Raw genomic sequence first — 20,976 nt, 5'->3', positions numbered from 1 at the left:
TATCCACGGAGGCAGGAATTAGTGTTCTCAAGGAAGTAAATGAAAGGCCCACAGTAAGAACACAAATGGGTGCAGAAATGTGAGGGGAAAAGAAAAAAAGAGCGTAGTTCACCAGCAAGACTCCAGCCAAGGTCAAAGACCAGCAACTACAAGACAGTGATTAGCAATGTTGGCCAAAGATAGCAGCCAACAGAGAGCCAAGATTAGCAGCTAATAGAGCAATCCAGAGACAGGCAGAATTGGGCTTCAGTGTATGACCACCATTGGATGAGCAGTGCAGAAACAGCCCTTAACCATCTTCCTGCCTGGGCCAGAGGAATATGCAGAATCTGTTGGCCCCCATCAGCTCCACCCATGAGATGATCAGAGAACTAATTTGTAGTGAGATGTCCACCCTGCCTGCACCTGTTGCACTGACCATGCTCATTGGGATATGGGGACAGGTGCGGTAGTGACCTGGGGGAACTAGGTCTGGGGTCCCGGACCCCAGGTCGCTCTCTAGGTTTCTGGTTGTAGACAGAGAGCATCCAGAGGCATCCTTGGGATGGGAACCTGCTGGCAGTCATCTATTTCTGGTGTAAGTGATTTCTCCCCGAATAAACATCCATCAGCCTATTCGTTTTCCCAGATTCTTATTTATCCACGATACTAATTTCAATAGGAATTATATCAGTCTTTGGTTCCTGCCATACAGGAACATACAAGTGTGTTTGCCTGTGTGTGTGCATGCGTGTGTGTGTGTGTGTGTGTGTGTGTGTGTGTGTGTGTGAGCAGACATCACACTTAAATCAGCTGTCCAGATTGACTTGGTGACAGTGAATTGCCTGGTACCTGAGTCCTTGGGTGAAGTACATCTGGCCTGAGAACCTCTGTTGTTCTCAAAGATCTGCATTTCCAGTTGTAGAAATGTTCTACATACAGCCTTACTGTGTTCCAGCTTGTGTTAAAGACAGACATGTTTTTCTTTTGAAATAGACAACACACTCCTTGAAGAGTGACACGATGTTCTAATTATCTCCAAGTTGTCCAGTGTCCTTCATTTCCAAGAGTGCTTACATCATTAGCGGAGCGGTCACTTGAATTTTGGAAAGCTGAGCAGAGGAGTGTGTGTTTATGGCCAGACAACAAGATAAAGAATGCATAAACATGGAACCAAAAGCAGATTAGTCATTTTAAAATTATTTTCCTGATAAGCCAGTGACAAGGAGAGAGAATAGTAGAAAACTAACTGACTGACTATCCCCAGTGCTAGGCTTGGACCCGGACTCGCCCCCAAAGGCCCATGTGGTAAAAGCTTGTGGCACAACTAAGAGGTGACATAACCTTTAGAGGAAAAATGTTTGAAGGACACTGTGTCACTGAGAGGTATGCCAGAAGAACTGTTGGATCCCTGGGCTTCTTCCTCTCTTCACTTTTCCTGTCTGCCGTGGGGAAAGCAGTTTCTTAGACCCTGCACCCTTGCCATGATGCTCGTTCACACTGTCGGCCTCCAAAAGACTGAACCCACAGAGCCAGATCTCTGAAACTGCATCACAAGTACAGTGGCTTTTTGTTTGGTTGGCTTTTAATTATTGATTCCCTCACAGGAGAGAAAGCTGACTTCCTTTTTAGGAGACAAAGCAGAGGGATTTCATGGCTTTGCAGATTTGGGAAACTTGGCTGTTACCTTTCTCCCCTGATTTGTCCAAAGGTCAGATGTCAACTTAGATTTGGCTTGGTAGCTTTGATCTAGGTTTTTCATCTGCTGTGTTAGGTATAGAGACTGGAGGAAGTCTTGAGAGGCTGGAGTCATGAGTGAATGTGTATTGCTGACTTAGGCATGCCCATGTGTTAAGGACCCCAATGCCTCAGTCCCATGCTAGTGGCAAAGCCTTATCTGAATGAGGCTCAGAGGGATGGAAAAGCTTTCCTCTATGGCCTGAGTGCAAGCATGGCATCAGTGTGTACAGAAACTAGCAACTGCAACTTCTTCCTTCCAGGTAATTGTAGCCCAAGACTGCTTGCCTACAGAGATCTCCTGCCTATAACAGCCAACCCCTCCCTGTGCTGTACATAGCAACATGCTGAGGTTCTGGGTTGCCATGGTAGTGGGTATGACTCCATCAGAGTAACCACACACCAGCTTTTCTGAACATGTGTCTATGTCTTTGTCATTTCTTTATTCCCTTTCAGTCCCTAGTCCAGGTTCCAGGACCCAGGCCACTTGGTGAAATTAGAACCCAGACCAAGAACGTAGGCTTCTCCAAAAGCAACAACCTGAAATTTTTATTATTAACTAACTTCTAACTAGAACATTCTACTCTAAGCCATGGAAATTATTTTCCTTATATGGATTCTACAGATACTTCCTTTATTTCCCATCAGGCTCTCTGAGTGAGGCCTAGGCCCCAGGTCATGAATGTTCAAATAGGCTCCTTAAAATTTTAAAGTGCTTAGTGGTTTATTGTTTCTGTTTTAAACCAAACACCTCCTAATATTCATGAGCAAGTGCTGAAAAAGCTGTGCTTCCCGTGGAGGGAACAGGCACAGCGAGAAGCCACTCTCCTGCATTGGGACAGGGACCCTGAGCGCCTAGACAAGCCATCTGTGCTGAAGTGCTCTTCTAAAAGGAAGCAAATGTCACTGCAAATAGGAAGAAGAGGGCAGAAAGCCCACGTCACTAAAATATAAAATGTAAACTGCTCGCATGATGCCACCGAAGAGAAGTAGGGCTCTGGTGTTTAGATGTTTATTTGCATCGAAAAACCCTAGGGGAATGATTGTGACTCTTAACTTCTATGTCAGTAATAGTGTGACCTCTGGGTCAGAGCACACATCACTGCCATAGAAGGTGGCCCCAGAGGAACTTAGAGCGTCACAGTTCTGGCATTTTATCTAGGCATCTCAACATCTAGGTTGAGTCCATTTCCTTGATATTGTGACTATAGCTGTGGTGGACGTGGATGAGAATACAAGCACATAGAGTCCTCGAGGTAAACACCCAGGAGTTGTACGACAGGGTTTCACGATAGCTCTGTTTAACTCTTTGAAACAACTCTGTGCTAGTTTTCTAATCTACACTGTCACACACACAAACAGCGAGTGCATATGGACTCCTCTTCCCCCACATCCTCACCAGCATTTGGTGGTGTTTGTTATCTTGATGGCAGCCATTCTGATAAGAATCAGAAGCTTGAAGTAGTTTTAACTGGTAACAGAGTGTGTTGAAAGTCTTTGGAAGTATCCACTGACTGCTCATCTCACTTTCTTGAAAATTCATCTTCAGCCCCTTAGTCCATCTTTTAAGAATTGTTTTCTTCTTTGGCTTTTGAGTTCTTTATTTATTCTTGGTAGTAATGTTCTGCCTCCCATTCTAAAGGCACTTCACTTTCTGCTTCAGCAGTTTCAGAGACTTTGCTCCATTTGGAGTTGATTTTTGTGTAAGGTCAAAGAAAAGGGGCCATTCATTTTCTCCTTCCTACATGAAGATGTCAAGTGTTCCCAGCACTATCAATCTCTGTGCTTTGGGCATCTTTGTCAGAAGTCAGTTGGCTGTAGCTGCATGGCTTATGTCTGGGCACTTTATTTCATTTGTGGCTCTACCTATCTGGGGGGCAATACCACCCTGTCCTTTGTAGCATAACTTGAAATTAGGTACGGTGTTATTTCCAGCATTACTGGTTTTGCTCAGGATTACATTGGCTATCTGAGGTCCTTTGTGCTTCCAAATTATTCAGACTCTTTTTCTATTTCTATGGTGAATGTTGTTGGCATTTTGATGGCAATTGCAGTGACTCTGTATGATTGAGTCAGTAAGATGGCCATTTCACACTGTTGACTCTTCCAAGTCATGAGTCTGGGAGCACAGAATAGCCTATATAACATAATAAGATATAACTCGGACCCTTGGTGACCATGGGGTCTAGTTGGGGGATTATCCAAGATGCAGGAGGTTTAACAGATAAAACAACAACTTTAAGTGGCCCAATTAATGTTCAAAGTACACACATGGTTGGTTGGTGAGGAAAAAAGATTTATTTTAAATAGCCTTTAAGGACTTTATAGAATTTAAGTATAATAGATAGTGATAGAAAAACACAATGGTCTATAGAAGCATGTCTTCTGCAAGTGAACATGTGGTAGTTCAAGTTAGCTGTCATGCCAGCTAGATAAGTTGGAAGCAGATTTAAAAGTCAACTGTTAGAGGACCACAGTGTGTGCACTTGTCCCCAAGCCTAACACAGTGTTGCACTCATCTCTGGTGAGTCGTAGACAATAAGGCAAAATAAAGTTAAAATGTGCATTAAGGACCAATCACTAGGAACACTGCAGTAGCTGCCGTCCACGGAAGAACTTACTATCATTCAAACAGGGTTAAGTCAAGTGACCGCAAGAGTGGAGGAGCCAGGAAAGCACAGTGAATATAGCCAACATGGCTTGTCTGTGCCGGGGGTGGGAGCATTTATTTAGGATCACCTTAGAGAAATTTGCAGGCTATCTTGTGAGGTTTATGTGGCTCCTTTGTTGTTTACACAACAGAAAACCAAGCCACTCTGTGGTCTGTGGATGTGAGACCTGGCAAAGGGCATAGATGAATGTCAGGATACGGGGAGATGAATATGGGCATCATAAGATCAGGCTGCCAGGAGGGAAAATGCACTCATCTTGGAACATGGTGTCTCCCATATGTCCATCCGCACAAAGCTGTAGGAGTGGTGGAAATGCTGAAGAGATCATTGTTCCCCACATAGTAAATGTGTCTTTATGGAGATGAGAACCTGCCACAGAACAGGAGACTATTGGTTTTGTTGTGCCTGATGAAGAAAAGGAAGGGGTGGTCTGCACAGAACGTTGGGACAACAGATGCGCAGCAAAATTCAATGACAGATGATGCCGCTGCAGCCTCGGTGCCTTCTTCATTGACCTCCACAACACTCTTGTGAACAAACTTGGACACACACAGGCTTCTCTCTGGAGACATTCCTGATAAGTCAGCCTTGCCCTCTTGGAAGACATCCACCATTCCCAAGTGCTGAAACATGGACTCCATGTCATAATCCTCTTGTAGTTTAAATTTTGGAAGAAAAACCTCAACATCAGTGCTCTTCATGAAGTCTGGTCTGGTCCAGGCTGTTAACTTCTCGAAACTGAGATTGTTTTCCACCTGACAAAGCAGAATCAGAGACCTTCAGATTCACAGTTGAGGTCTCACCCAGGGCCTCATAGTCACTTCCTGCTCACAGTACCCTCCATCATCCTACAGGGGACACTGCCTGCTCATATGGCCAGGCTGTGTGAGGTCTCACTGTCCTGCTAGCTTTATGTGGCTTCCCTGGTGGTTATGGAGACCAAGTAACTCAGGATTGGGAAGACCTGGCCATCCTGTCCTAAATCCCTTTGAGACATCTTTTACTCTGACAGGTGTCCATGTCCAGGTGCCAGGTGATATGATTTAGGTTGTGTTTGCTTTTGTGTGGGACTAGACTTATTTTTGAAGACAATAAACCATAGATGCTGCTGAGTCACACTAGAAGGGAGGGATAACCAGGCTGGGATTTTATGTTTGTGTGTGTGTGTGTGTGTGTGTGTGTGTGTGTGTGTGTGTGGCCTGTTAATGGCTTGAATGTAAATTCTGCCTAAAGGTTCAACCTTATCCTGAAGCTGGTGGCAACATTTTAGGGGGTAGCTATAATCTAGGCATGTGGGGGTCTAGCTGAATGAAGGAAGGACCTATGAAGGTCATCCTTGGTACTTTGTCCCTTCTTCTTTCTCTGCTTCCTGTTTACTAAAAGGTCTGTAGTTTCTGCCACATGCACCTGTCACCATGGAAACCATTGATAGACCGGGTAACTTGAAATGAGTTGGATGTATCAGTGAGCCAATGTAAATCCCTCCTCTACTAGGTTATTCACAACAGGCACTTGGTGAGTGATGAAAATGAACTAACACTACAGAAGTCATGCTGCAGTAGGGAGCTGTGTGGGAAGAGCCAGGGGAGCTGTTCTGCTTACAAAGCCCCCTTAGGCCATGCACACTGCAGTGACCTCAATTCAGAAGATGACTGGTACACTGTGGCGTATCCTGCTGCAAGGAAGAACAAGGTATGTCATAATGATGTCCCTGACTCTGTCCTCGCCAGCTGGCATCCCTCCTCTTCCACTTTATTGAGTTAAAGTCTGTCTGTTTTGTGTTCTCAGATATCATAATAAAATAATAACAAAGATCATTATTTAGGTTACATTTACAGAGGGGGAGTATGTTCTAAGCACTGTGCTAAGTTTACTACCTGAGTTATCTTCATTTCATCCTATCAGGTACCATCTCCCATTCTAGAGATAAACTTAAGTCTTATGTCAAGGTCATACACCTCACAATGGGAGACTTAGACACAGCTTTGATCCCGAAACACAGGGACTGCACACAGCTTGAGACTTAGTCTGTGAGTAGGACCTACTCAAATGGTAGTTGGAAAGGTAAAAACACTGAGTTATGTTCTAATGATGAAGGGCAATGGGGACAAAGGATTCTTCTAGTAGACATTTAGAGTGGTGACTGATAGGGACTCTCCTGCCTCACCTTGCTGAGGTCCACACCATCATCTGGGAGCAGGACCACCATGCTCAGCTCCAGGCCCTCGTATGGCAGCACCAGCACCTGTGCCTGTATTTCATCCACGTAGGCGAGGTTAAAGGTGTCTTCCTGACACATCATCTGCACTGGCCGCTTCTCCTCCTGAACAGATGGACCCAAGACATAAGAAGATGTTATTGAGAGAGGTCAGAAGGTTTCCAAATGAGCTGAAGTATTCACGGTCCAGTTAACACTTAGTCAATGTCTACCAGCCTCTTCCTGCTTTCATTAAAAAAGAAAAAAGAATGAGTGTTTTAGATATGGGACTTTTGCAGATAGGGTTTCTAGTTGTGATTAAAAAACCCCATGACCAAAAGCAACATGGGGAGAAAGAGGTTATTTCATCTTACAACTCTCAGGTTACATTACATCACCGAGCAGGGACTCAGGCAGAAGCTATGGAGGGATGCTGCTTACTGGCTTGTTCCCCATGGATTTCTCATCCTGCTTTCTTACACGTCTCATGACCTCCTGCCCAGGGTTGGCCCCACCTAAAGTGGGCAAGGCCCACACCAATCACTAATGGAGAAAATGACCAAAAGACTTGCCTCTAGGCCAATCCTATGGAAACAACTTTTCAGTGTAGAGCCCTTCTTCTCAAATAGCTCAAGTTTGTGTCCAGTTCTAATGAGATCTAGCTGAGCTTTTAGGAGGTGGGGCCTAATGGGAGAAAGTTAAGTGTTGGAGAGTGGGTACCCCTGAAGGGGATTTTGGCTCTGCAGCCCCTTCCAGTTCCTCTCTTCTGCTTCCTGAATGCTGCGAGCTGAACAAGCTCCCACCATGCATTTTCACCATGCTGTACTTGCACCACCGCAACCTGGAGTGATTGGGCCAACTGACCCAGCTGAAATTTTTTGAACCCTGAGCCAAAATAAACATTGCTTCTTTTAAGTTGACTACCTCAGATAGCTTGTTTCACTAATGCAAAGATGATCATCATAACAGATGTAGGATTTTGGTCACTTAATATTGTCAACCATTATATCGAAGGAAACAGCATAATGGACTATAAATAACAGAAAAGCTTTCATCAAGTGGACTGGAATGCTTTCTCAGTGGTGTGAACAGGACTGCAGACAGCTCCTCCTCTCAGACAGCAGCCTGGCAGCAGGAGCACACATGCGCAAAGGTTCACGATGGGTCACAACCTTCTAACCCATCACAGAACAGAGAGCTCCAGAGCACAGACACTCAGAGGCTTATGTGGAGCTCCATCCTGGTGGCCAGTCAAAGAGAAGGAAAATCCCAGTTAAATTACTACAAGTTGGGGAATGTTGAGATGATCTCCATGTATCTCTGTGATATAGTTAGTTTCACAACCCAACGCAAAGCAGAAAATTCTATTCAACCAATTATAAATTAAGGGTCATCTGGACAGACCCTCATGAATCTTCCTGTGATTTAATCCAGTTGGTTCAGTTCTCGTAGTTCAAAGTGTGACATCAGGGAAGATTTTAAATACAGTGTTATGCTAAAAATAAAAATTTGCTAAAGACCATGAATAATACATATTAAATTTCCCAATAAAAGAATTAACCCTCTTACAAAGTTTTAAAATTATTACTAATAAAAAGGAAATGGGGGGAATTTAATATCATAAGGCTCCAAAATGTATTCTATTATATTTTATAGGGATGGGAAAAGTATTCTAGTGTCTACTTTAATTCAAATTATACTTCAATAAAGATTGATATCTTAATCAATATGTTTCAACATAAGAAAGCAATACATACTGCTTAATAATGACAAGTTGACCAATAATTTAAAATACATATTTTAATTTTAAAAAGGCTATTAAATAAATGTTTGTGTGTTTGTTTCTATTCTGCCCTGTTCTCCATACATGTATTATACTACCTTAACACATAACTTTCTGTTTTATTGAACTTAAAGGAAATTTTAGTTTCTAGAATGAAATAGGAGCAATGATTTTACAAGGAATTATCAGGACATACAAGAGCCACAAACAGAATATAAAATAACACAGGAATAAGTACTCTTTATTCCTATAATTATTTCCTAGGAGGATTAACCTATCATTCAGAATTGTAAGTCTCAAATGGTTTTCTGTGCTTTCCTCTCTCTCTGTCTCTCTCTGTCTCTCTCTCTCTCTCTCTCTCTCTCTCTCTCTCTCTCTCTCTCTCTCTCTCTCTCCTGGGCTGAGGATCAAGCCTTGCACTCCACATAGGACCTTCGATCTCTGCCACTGAGCCCCAGAGCTACACATTCATGATTACACATTTCCATGCAATCTCCTCATCATACCAGAATGAACTTTTATCCTGTTTCTTACCTTGTTAATTTTAAAGGGCATTTCCATTGTGCAATCTTTGGGAAAAGGTTGTTGCCACCTTCCTTTGAAATATAAGGCATTGACAACAACCAGCCTGGTCTCTGAATCAACGGAGCCTCCTGACAACAACTCTGGAATTTTCCCTTTTGAGGAAGCAGAGACTTCATTTAGGTTCATTTTATACACAGTGTGAGAAATAAATTGATGTGACATCTGGGTAGATCCAAGCATCGTGTTTTCAAATTTGCTGAATGTGGATTTAAAAATATTAAAACTAATCAAAGTAAGACACCAACAGCCATGTTTGACTCAAGGTCATCGACACTGGGGAAACATCACCATGGTGATGATGGTGAAAGACTTCCAAGTCTCTTGGGTAAAGCAGGTTTGGGAAAGGAAGAAAAAGAGACTCCAGGATGGAGAACAAAGAAGCAGGAAATGTGGAAGGGTCACAGGGGACCAGGGCTCCCCCTGGGTGCTCATGCTGGTTGCCATCTTGACTGGGTCTGGAATGAACCAAGAGACATGTCTGTGGGCAGGACTGTGAGGACCTTTCCCAGAAAGAGTAACTAATAGAGAGGATGCTCTGGAGTGGGCGGTTCCTTCCTGTGCTGTCTGATATAAAGGACTGAGAGAGAAGCAGCCCTGCCCTTGTCTGCTGCCTTCAGTTCTTGCTGGTGAGTGCATCTGCATTGTTCCCTCCCCTTTACCTGACATTTTCAGCTGACACTGGAACCCTGTAGCTTTGGATTTCATATGAACCGAGACTAGGAGCTCTTTGGAATCCTCTAGGCTTTCTATTGGAAACTGGCTGATAGGTTTCCAGCCTCATAGATTGAGGAACTACCAGATTCTCAGCTTCTCCACATGGCAGTGGCCATTATGGGACTACTCAGTCTTCATTGTGTGTACCAATCTATTAAATTCCCTTAGTAATTCGTATACATTATACTCTGACTAATACACTAATGTTTAATGCAGCATCTCACCTAGCACTCTGACATCATGCCCGTTGTAACATAGCACAACACATCAAAGGCTCAGAGGCAGAAAGTAGCTTGTGGAGGGGGTATGCTTATTATATACTTTGGAGTGCTGATCATCCCTGGAAGAGATGATGCAGGTCAGAGGACAGATTCCCTTCTTCTGTGTTAAGGAGAATCCTTCCAAAACAGAACAGAATCCTTGCTAACTAACAGCATCAAGAGTACACAAGAGGTAAAGACTCCATCAAGAACTGGCAAATAATTTCTCATTCTACACTATCTCTGTGTTAGCAGAAATTGGAATGTCTCTAGTGGTACAGAGGCAACTGAGATTAAAAACAAATCAGGTTTAACCCCAAATGGGAGACACTTTTAGGCCAATATAACTGCACCTCCCTGATAGTGTCTTCAATGAAAACCATGTCTAGTTTCACCAAATGTAAGTAAGGGATCTGAGGCAGGAAATATGGAATACGGAAGCAGAAACAGAAGTCCTCTTCAGTGTAAAGGTGGTGGGAGCTGAGGCAACACAGACTGTGTGAGGAAGGAGCCCCAGGGCAAGACTACAGGGAAGGTGTCTATGTGCATCTCAGTCCCAGAGATGGTGGAGCCAACTGACCCGGGTACAGTGTAGACCGCCCTTTTATTATAATGTAAAATAAAACAAAAAAAACTGTCAGACTGGAAACTGGGTCCATGAGTACTCATGGTATTTGTATCAGCCCCTCTGTCCTGAGGAAATACACAAAACAACCTCCATGAATTCACTGAAGTCTGAATTATACCATGTAGCCTAGCAAGTCTGTATCACTTTGACTCTCTGAAATGGCATGAGATTAGTCAGTAGGGGGAGAAGGGGAATGTAAGAGAAAGACGAAGAGGGAGGGGTGGATGGAAAGGACAAGAATGCTGGGTGTGAAGTAACTTGAAATTCTGACCTTCAGTCTGTTTGGAGACCCACGCGTTTATGTGTTTCCTGGACTCCTCTGGAGTTTTGACAAAGGACAGCTGCTTCATCTCCGAGTGATAAAACTGAAGACAGGACTTCTTAAAGGTCTTTGGAGAGAAAAATGTTCAGGGAGGTAACACTGTGAAATATAGTGTCAGTAAGGGTCCTGATCTTCTGATACTATAGCATTAAAAAACAAAACTAAACTAAAATTAATGTAGATGTTACTTTAAGCAACAAACATCTTTGTGAACTAGGCCTTTATAGCTAGGAATAACCAGACATGAATAAATAAAAACAACAAGTAGTCAAATTTAAAATATTTCAAGGTATTATTATAGAATTGTGGGAAGTTTATGGAGTTGAGGAGTTGAGTCTCACTATTTGGCCTAGTCTGTTCTGGAAATTGTCACCTTCCTGTCTCAGCTTTCCAAATGCAGACATTATAGATGTGTACCACCACACTGGCTAGAACTTGGACCTTAATTTTCTCAAGTTCTTTAGGGTTGCTCTCCTGGGATCTATAGCAACAAGTATTTTAAATACATTCTACTGCTACAACTTACTGGAATTAATTCACAGGTGTTCTCTGCAAAGAGTCTGTTGGCCATTCTAAGTGAGTGCTTTCTGTTGGGCTTGTTCAGGTTACTGAGAAGCCCCTGGAAGCTTTGATGAATGTCTTCCTCTGTGTTGAAACCAAGTGCCTGTGAAGGAAAGGAATGAAACATCCTGAGCTCAGTGATGAAGCATTTTGGCTGCATGAAGGAATTTTCAAGCTGAGGAGATGGCTCTGGTAGTGAGGCACATGAGGCTCTGAGTTGGATCCTCACTATGCACAATAAAGTTGGGCCTAGTACTGAATGGCTCTAATCCCAGCACTGGGATGAGAAGACACCTGCATTTACTGCTGTTTTCTGCCTAAAGAAGTGTACACAGGCATGTAAACACACACACACACACACACACACACACACACACACACACACACACACTCATGCACGCATGCACAAGCTCTCTGTGTTTATTTCTGAACCTAAAACCTATAAAGACCATAAGGAGTCTGGCACATTAAGTTGGGGCTGGACCAAACCCTTCCCCACTGAGCATGGCAACCCCTTCATAGGGCTTGGGAGAGACTCATTCTTAATCACCTGCAATGCTCTCAGGAGGCTCCATAAAGAAACCAACGCAGTGCCCAGGCAGGATGTGGACTAGCTACACACAGTTTACCCCCTTTGATATCTTAGCTGATGAAAAGCAGGTTGAACACAACTGAGAACAGGAATTAACCTTCCTTGCCAATGGATAATGACAGAGTCTGCTGCTGTAAAAATAAGATAGATTTAACAACCTGTGTTTGAAATAATTTCAGTTTCCCTTTTCCCTTTGCTGTACTTGGGGCTGAGCCTAAGCTTTAATCCTAACATCGTCCCACCATCTTTAAAAACAAAACAAAATGCTTTTTTGTTTGAAACTAAGTTGTCCAGGCTAGTCTTGAATTGGCACCTTCCTGTCTTAGTCTCCTTAGCAGCTGGAATTAAAGGCCTGTGGCACCAGGCCTAGCATGGAATTATTTATGCATCATTTTCAAAGTGATGTTTGAACAAAATATTTTGAGAGTCCCTTTAAGTTATTACTGAGGAAAATTCATTGCCCTCTTTAGCCCCTGCTCCCTCCCCCTCCTTCTCAGCAGCTCTCAGGCAGGTGAAGCAGCTGTGGGGTGACAGCTTACCTGAGTTATCTGGACAGCAGTGTCTCCCTTGGCCCCCAAGAGGACCATAGCTAGAGCAGAGGAGATGCTCACTGGAGAGTAACATACATTTCCCGAAGGGTTGTTTTGACACAGTGTTTTTAAAAGATGGATGGCAAAGGAGCCATTTGCTTCAGACAGAGTATTCATGATGCAGAGTCTGGAGGCAAAGGAGAAATGGTACTCAACACAACATTGATGGTTCATTGATCTGACTCAGGAAATCTTGTGCTCTGCTCTTGGTTCTCATTTCCAAGCTCTTAAGTACTTAAACTAGGATTTTAAAAATCCATTCTCAGTCACAGTCCTTCCAATTTTAAGGTTATTAGCTAAGTGTGGTCATGGCAGCAGACCAAACTATCATCTGTCCCATCTGCATAGGCAGAAGGTCAGATCATCAGGACTGCACACACAGGACACAGCTGAGAGAGGCAGACTCTAGTCTCCTTCCATGCTCTCCAGCTCCTCTCTCTGAAGAGGATGGAGTCAAGGATACAGAGAACAAGGAAGAGACAAGGAAGGGAAGAAGAAAACAGATATGAGCATCCAGGCCCTCCAGCCTGGGTTTATCAAAGCTGCATCCTGTGTTTGCCTGTGAAGACTCCTCTGACATGTCCAGGTGTGCCCTAGACAGTGCCTCCATGTTTGCAGTTGCTGCAGGAAAGACACTGAGATGCTGCATGAGACCCAAAGACAGGCTGGTGTCATCAGCTGTGCTGTGCAGCAGGGAGCCTGCAGTGGCTGCTCAGGTGACCTCGATCAGCCGATGGCACCCGGGCTGCTTTACTCTTGAGCATGCCGCACTCCAGATGAATAGACAGCTTGGCCTAGACTAAGTGACTACTGAGCACTATAACCCAAAACTGAATCCCTCTGCACATCCCATGGCTTTGTATAACCATTGAACACTAGAAGTGTGCTCCACAGTGCTTTTTACTGTGTTAAAATGCAGATCAAATAGCCCAGGGAACCTCTGAACATCATGACACATACTTCTCTCTCCCCAGAGTGACGGCATAGCATCCTGAGAGTGTATCTAGACCCTATGACTCCTGGGGCTGCTTTATTTCAGTGACTTGCCCTCTGGTTAGTCTTCTCATCTGACTCAGCTTTCAACCCCTACACCCCTGCCTATCCTGGCATCTCTTTAAAGTTGCTTCTATTCTTGACATGCTCTTTGTTCCACCTAGAAGGTCATCTACCCCACCTCTGTCACTGAGTTTAAACTACTCACCCTTCCCTCCTTCACTGGGACAGGACAACCTCAGAGCCTCTGCCCTGCTACCCTGGGGCAGCTGCCCCATTCCAGGTCTGCTCATCACTCCTCAGTGCACCCCTTTCTTTTGCCGATTGCTGTCCCCACCATACTTGGAGCTCTCTGAAGGCAAGAGAGATGTCTGGCGCCCCGATTTTAAGTTCCTGGAAGCATGCTCTGGATAAAGCAGCTTCTTGTCAACACTGAGTCAATTATTCTATAAATGGAAACAAAGACTATTTAACTTTGTAAAAGAGACGGCTGATCGTCAAAGAGCCCTAACGTACGATATATTTTTCAGGTCTGAGAGCAGAGAGCAGAGGTGGTCACATTGTCTAGGTGGTAGAACCCGAAAGGAAGCAGGACAGAGGCCAGTGGGGATGGCCTCCGATACCCTTCCTCACCTGGGTCTGGCTGAAGAGGGACCAAGACAGGTCTAGGACACTAGCCCTAGGACTGCTGGCATTTCTAGAATTGCCTTTTTAAATGCCCATCAGACACCACCTGTTTACTCTCTTTTTCTAACTCTACAATCCTTGGGGTTGCCTCCTGGACTCTGCCTGAACCTTGTAAACCCCACCTCTGTGGATCCCATAGCCCCAACCTGAGACAGGCCCCCTCACTTACTTTTGAGACTTCTCAATGCAGCATTTGCAGACTGGATGTCCCCGGAGCTTAGCTGAGTAGCCTACCAGAGCCTGCTGTCCCTTTATTTACCGCAGGGCTGGGATTTCTTGTTCAGAGCCTTGGGTCAGGGGCGGGGAGACAAGCCAGCAGCTTGCTCTGGCCTCTTCGAAGAGGATGTGTGGGGGTAGGGCAAGAACTGAAAGCGAAAGTATTAGGGAGAAGCCTTTGCTTTGAGAATGCCAGATTTTAATAGCGCCCTGTTGTGTGTGTTGTGGGGGGGGGGGGGTTGCCTATTATCAATATTCATTCCTTACCCCTACCCTCCTTTCCTGGCAAACACTAATGCATTTTCTGCCTGTATTTCCCAGCCACTGGCATTTCTTGTGAATGAAATGTGTAGTCCTGTGTGGTCCTCTTTTATGAACCTGACTTTTCAGTGACGGGGGAGGAGGGGTTAGTAGGTGGGGGTGGGGCACAGACTTGCTACTCAGTGCCACCTGCAGGGGCTTGAGTTCTTTACAGGTAAAGTCACAATTCTTGAACTTGCCACAGAAAGAAATTTCACATTGAGCCAGTATGAAGTAGATTGGATTTATTAAGAAACAAACACACATAAATATATTTAAACACAATAATATACAAAGGGTTAGATAGGATGAGACACACTTCAGCATTCAGGCATCTCAAGGGAGAGCATCGCTTCAGAGTCTTAGCAGTAGCTACACATGTGGCTTTAGTGACTCTCAAAAGTTACAACCTAAAATTTTGTTAAGAAACCCCGTTTTCCATTTTTATTTGTTTATGTATTTAAGAATTGTAAGACCCTCAGAATGAGGAGTCTCCCAGTTTCTGTCGGTACTCCCAAGAACTCAATGTCCAGTCCAGTTGCTGCAACATGCAAGAGGCTTTAATGAACAGGAAACATTTGCACAAACGGGCTCCCTTAGCATGCAGGCTAGAGAGAAGCCCCATCCCCTGGGCACAGGTGTTTTTAAAGGCAAAACCCACAAACTTAGGGAGGGGGGACACTCTGTCCATTGAGTACTTGACCCTTTGAGGCCGGATGGTCTCGCTATTAGGGTCAACAGACCTTAGGGCCCCAGGGTGTGCTAATTAATCTTGTCTGGGCAAACCGGAGGTACAGTTATCTCTTTGTTTCTGAAGGACACTATTCACCACCTGCTGACTCACAAGAAAGGAGGGGCAGTGTGAATTCTTGGTATCTTGTTATCTCAGGGCCTTGTGAGGGGAAGTTAACAAATTCCAAGAAACAGATATTGGTCTGAGTTAGCTTTCCAGGTTAGTCTGTTCATTTCAAGTGGGGGTTTTCTTTAACTTTACTTTTTTGTCTTTCAGAATAAGCTTTTAATACTATAATGAATGAAGCTATGGGGCCCAGACACTTAACCAGAACTTCAATATAGGAAGATGCCCTGGGGAAACAGGATACACAAGCTCACATTGTCTATAGCATCACATACCTAGTTCTCCCCAAGGTCAAGGTGTCATTTAGCTGAGTCTGAGAGCTCACTCAATCTCATACTTTAAGCTATGCACTCAGTGTAGAAGGCCTTCCTCTCATGTGCTCTCCTCCTGGTTTATGGATGGCCAGCTGTCACCAATTTCTTCCTCCCAGAAACTTCCTGGTGACATTAGCTTATGACTGTCTTTCTCGTTTTGCTTGAGTGAAGGGTTGGCTTGCTTAGATGCAGCATCGCTTCCTCAGTCACCCTGTGTTCTCCACCCCCAAGGAATTTCAGGCTTTCCTGTCTGGTTAGGTTTCTCCAGCTCCTCTGCTTTGACCAACAATTTCTGATCATCTCCTGTCTTAAGTTGTATTCTTAGGGACACTTTTCACTTTGGTCCCACATAAAAGCAGCTGGCCAATAGTTACCTTCCCACAAGGGTGTCCTCTGACACAGTTGTTACGAGCAGTTTTCCCTGACAACCTGGTCCCACAGTTGCATCGGCCCCAAATAACACACAGTGATGCTGTATTAGATATAAAGCTGTTGGATTGTTATTAACATTTCTTATTGGCTAGCTCTGTCTTAAATATTAACCCATTTCTATTAATCTACATGTTTTCACACGGTCTTATCTTACTAGAGAGAGGGTCAGGACATCTCTCAAGTCCCTACATCTTGAATCTCTACTATATCTCCCAGAATCCTCCTTGTCTCCTAGTCCCACCTATCTTGCCTTCCTATTTGCCAACAGTGCTTTATTCATTAACCAATAAGAAACATATGTACCGAATGACATCTCCCATTACACAGTGCCTCATTCCTGCTCTTCTTCTCCCTTGTCACCAACCCTACTTCCTCCAGTCTTCCCTCCAATCCTCTTCTTCATCGTCTAATACAAGGTCATGCTGTTTTCTCTTCCTGGATGGAATACTCTGGCTTTTATCCCCTTTCACTTTCTATATATAGTTCTACGTAGTTCTGTTAGAAGATGGGCTTGCCCTTTAAAACAGTACTCACTCTTAAGAGTGCAGATTCCACAGATGTTTGCCATCTACATCATCTCTTTCTTAAGTGAAACTGGCATCTTCTCCACTGTACTTTCCACATGATGGCTCGTGGTTCACGCTCTTCTCCCACCTGGAGAATCCTTTCAAGACAAAAAAATATTGTTTCTGTTTAGGGCGTGTGACTGGCAGGATTACAGCAACTTACCCTGCTACCCTCAAAGATCTAGTTCTTGTTTTTCATACATGAAGGTGACTTTAGGGATGCCTCCCAAAGGAACTATAATATGGTATGATAAAGGCAGGGATTACAAGGCTGTTAGACATGCCTTGAATTGTAAATACGGTTTCTTGTAAGATTCCTAGGAAGCTGCAGGTTTATATCTGAAAAAGGACAAAGACCCTGTATGCTTAGGCTATAAACATGATTGTTGTTTTAACATTCCCATTTGTCATAGGGATGAGTATTGTGTGTATACTGCCAACCTTCACAGGAAGTGTTACCTGGGCTGAGAAGATTCTTTAGTCAGACTCAGGGTGAAAGGCTTCATTCCTTTCTTAGCTTCCTTGGTCTTTCTGTGCCAAGTCAACACAGCACTTGTCATTCATTCATTTCTTTTCCTGGTTAAAGATATTATTAATAATATTGTCTATAATAAGATCAGCATTAGATTGTTTCTGCCTTTTATCTACTAGAGTTTACAATGAACACTTATGTATAAATTTATGTATAGACACATGATTTCTTGGAATTACCCTGTGATCAGCCCGAAGAAAGGAATTTCCGGGTCATATGGCAACTCTACAATTAACATTTTGAAGAAATACCCAACAAGTTTTGAAAACTTCTGTGAAATTTTATGTCCCCACCAGCCAGGTATGAATTTCAGTTTCTTCATATGCGGGTTGTCTGTTCTTATTTTAGCCGTGGGTGTGAAGTCATTACTCATCACAGTTTTTGAGTTTTATTTTCCTGTTGAGTAATGATGTCAATCATAAACTCATGTGCTCACTGGACATTTATAGATCTTTCTGCAAAAATGCCTACTCAAACTTCTTTCCTGGTTTTATTTGGGCACTCACCATGATCATGATCATCACATTGCCACTGAATTGCATGACACCAAATTAACAACTCTGTGTGTGTTCAGGTTAACTTCTTTAACTCTGTGGTAAATTCTAAAACTTTCCAAGATTAAAGATCCTTATACTCTGACTTCTGTGAGACACGATTAATGGAAAGAGCCTCCTAGCCCTAGTCACAACCTTTGTCTGCTTATTCCGAGACCCATGTAGCCTCTCATGCCTCTCACTTAAGCTCTTTTAATGAGATGTAATCATCGTTGGTCCACTGCAGACTCTTTCTTGGGTGCACTGGTTCAGAACACTGGAGATGCTCTCACTGTGGAGCATTTTTTTTTTCAAATTGCGTTCAGAGAGCGCCAAGTCCCAACCTAGTTTTCTTTCTGTTCTTTCAGCTGAGATGCAGGAGCCTGAGTTTTCTGCAGCCTGCCTGTAGGTCTCCAACCCTACCACTTTGTGTCCTGTGTGCTGGACTGTGTACTTGTGCCTTTTGGTGTTCAAACTATATGTGTCATTGTGTGCCTAGGTGCCTGCCTAGTACCCTTCACCTACAGTGAATAAATATGTCTTATTTGTTCATGGTTCCTCACAAAATTTTCAACCTTCAGCCTCCTCTGCCCTCCTCCTGTCCTGGAATCAGAATGTGAACCTCACAGTGGCGGGAGGCTGGCTCGGGTTGGGAAGTGCCCACCTTTGGTGGCTGGAAACTGAATATCTAATGTAAATGTTATATGGAAAACAACGCAGGAAAGTTTAATTTAATATATTTTAAGTGAAGGTTGGGATGTGAAGAATTAGTTTAACAAGCTCCCAACTATGAATCCCAAATAAGAATCATTATCATACACTTTCACTGAAATGAATGAATAAACCAGGCATTTATAATGCCAGAATGGAGAAGCAGAGGCAAAAATATCTCTGTGAGTTCAAAGACAGCCTGGTCTATAGATCAAGTTCCAGAAAGCATGGACTACATAGTGAGACTCTGTCACAAACAAACAAGCAAACAAACATGACATCAATAGTTAAGAGTCAGAGCCTGTGCTCTGACAACCCTAACAAGCCAGGCTTGGCCATCTCTTCTTAAAAAGCAAATTAAAAGGGGCAAATTAGTAGTGAAAAAAAAAAGACAAAGAAGAATTAATCAATGTGGCCATATTGAGCAGAGGAATGGAGATTCCTGGCCTGAGTTTAAAAGTAGAAGACATGAGTAGATGGAGATAAGCAGTCAAGGTGTGGCCCTGCCTGGCATTGTCCGTCATTGCCTGATGCCCCTCTGTCCTGCAAGGTGGTCAGACAACTATGAAATCTCTTTCTGGAAGACAGTTTTTCTCTGGATGGTTCTGGGATTTTTGCTTCCACCAGCATGGTGTTCCTGCATGACTGGAAATTCATATGGGAAGGCAGGACTGTTATAGTAATCCACTTGGTTCTAATACCCTACTTTAGAGTATAATAGGTCTTTGTATGAAAAAAAAATGGATAAAAAGAATAAAAGTGGAGGCAAAGACTAGAACTCATCCAGTTAGTGTCAGGAAAACTCTTGGCTTTGGTCACTTGTAGCTTGCCTGAGCAACACCTTCCTGTTGGTTGGAGGCAGGTGTTACCATGAAGTCTAGGCTGGCCTCCTGCTTCAGCTTCCCATAAGCTGGAGTTCTACCATGGTCAGAGACCAAGCTTTGTAAGCTCTCTCCCTGGCTCATACATTTTTTGTCCTACAAGTATTTTTAAATAGTTTTAAAGAAAAATCTACTGTTTTCTTTTATCACAGTCTTAGAAATTGATTGTTTTAAAACTAATTTAACAAACTTGAAAATTCAAAGGATTAGTGTTATAACTGCTACTGAAATACTGTAAAACATACACACATGATAGGTCACACAAATTCAGCAAAACATCCAAGCCATTTAAAAGCCCAAAGTCCTCAAAAATGTCATTATGTCTTAAGGAAGAATAGTCAACATGGAGAGTATGGCAAACAGGGAAAGCCTCCGGGGACTGGGCTCTGTAAAAAGTATTTGCTTTTCTTTCCCTAGGATACTTCACATTGTGCAGTTGTAACTGGACAGCACATCCCATTTCCGGTTACTAGGAAACATTTCCTTAAAAGGACTGTTGATAAAGGGAAGATGAGATCACAGCCATTCCCATGTCTTAAGGCTGCTCAGTGCCTTGTTCAAAACAACCAATGAACTGTAAATTATTAAATCACAATAAAGAATATTGTATGATGAAAGGAAGTACTATTAGAAAATTTAAACTTTGTTTTTATTATTTTTAAGCCTATGAGCCTTCTCAAAGGAATATTATTTCAATTCAGAGAAAACAGTTATTCCATAACAAGTGAGTGGAACTAGACAGACCACTCTAGTGGTGACCCTGACCACCCTGGGAGCAGAGTCCAGATGGTTTTGTTTCAGGTAGGAGCATGTAGAACAGCATTTAAGGAAACTCAAAAGGATACACACACACATGTACCCACAGGTAGGGAGTACAGACATGGGCAGAGCCCTTCAAGAGTGCTGAAAACGTCCTTAGTCTGAGACTTTGGATATTTGAGCCTCTACTATTCTCTAAGACTCTAATGTTGGTACAGCTATTAACAAACCACACAGCAAGCATGTTCATTAGACCATTCAAACTACACCAAGTTGATTGTATGAAGTTGAAAAGAAGGCAAGGAAAGCAGTGAGCAGAATGCATATGGATGTCATCCCCTTTAGATGGAGGAGAGAACCCACCACAGTGGGAGATGCTGCTGGTTTGCTGAGAAGTTAGTTCTCAAATGGAGGAAAGGTGATCTCACCAAACCTTACTGTGTCCTTCTGCCTCTGGGCATTCTATCCACCTGCATAGCTCACTGTGCTAGGCTTCCATCACAGGCTTTGGAAGTCACCTCTGCATGATCTTGGGATGAATATGGGTCTCAGTCCACATTCCAGAAAAGCTGG

General features: G+C 43.4%; 1 protein-coding gene across 1 annotated transcript; it reads right to left on the bottom strand.

Annotated features, from left to right (window-relative positions):
* Positions 1-4,715: 4,715 nt before the first annotated feature.
* Positions 4,716-14,599, bottom strand: Serpinb9 (serpin family B member 9). The gene is made up of 7 exons (XM_051194477.1): positions 14,470-14,599; positions 12,570-12,747; positions 11,404-11,541; positions 10,827-10,944; positions 8,903-9,045; positions 6,556-6,711; positions 4,716-5,143 (listed from the first exon to the last, which is right to left on the bottom strand). The coding sequence occupies exons 2-7, from the start codon at positions 12,735-12,737 to the stop codon at positions 4,742-4,744; spliced, it is 1,125 nt and encodes a 374-aa protein (XP_051050434.1). The 5' UTR covers positions 12,738-12,747; positions 14,470-14,599; the 3' UTR covers positions 4,716-4,741.
* Positions 14,600-20,976: the final 6,377 nt, after the last annotated feature.

The sequence above is a fragment of the Phodopus roborovskii genome, unplaced genomic scaffold, assembly GCF_943737965.1.
Source record: "Phodopus roborovskii unplaced genomic scaffold, PHOROB, whole genome shotgun sequence".
In the NCBI taxonomy this organism is placed as follows: domain Eukaryota; kingdom Metazoa; phylum Chordata; class Mammalia; order Rodentia; family Cricetidae; genus Phodopus; species Phodopus roborovskii.
This window is presented reverse-complemented; position numbering and strand designations above follow the sequence as displayed.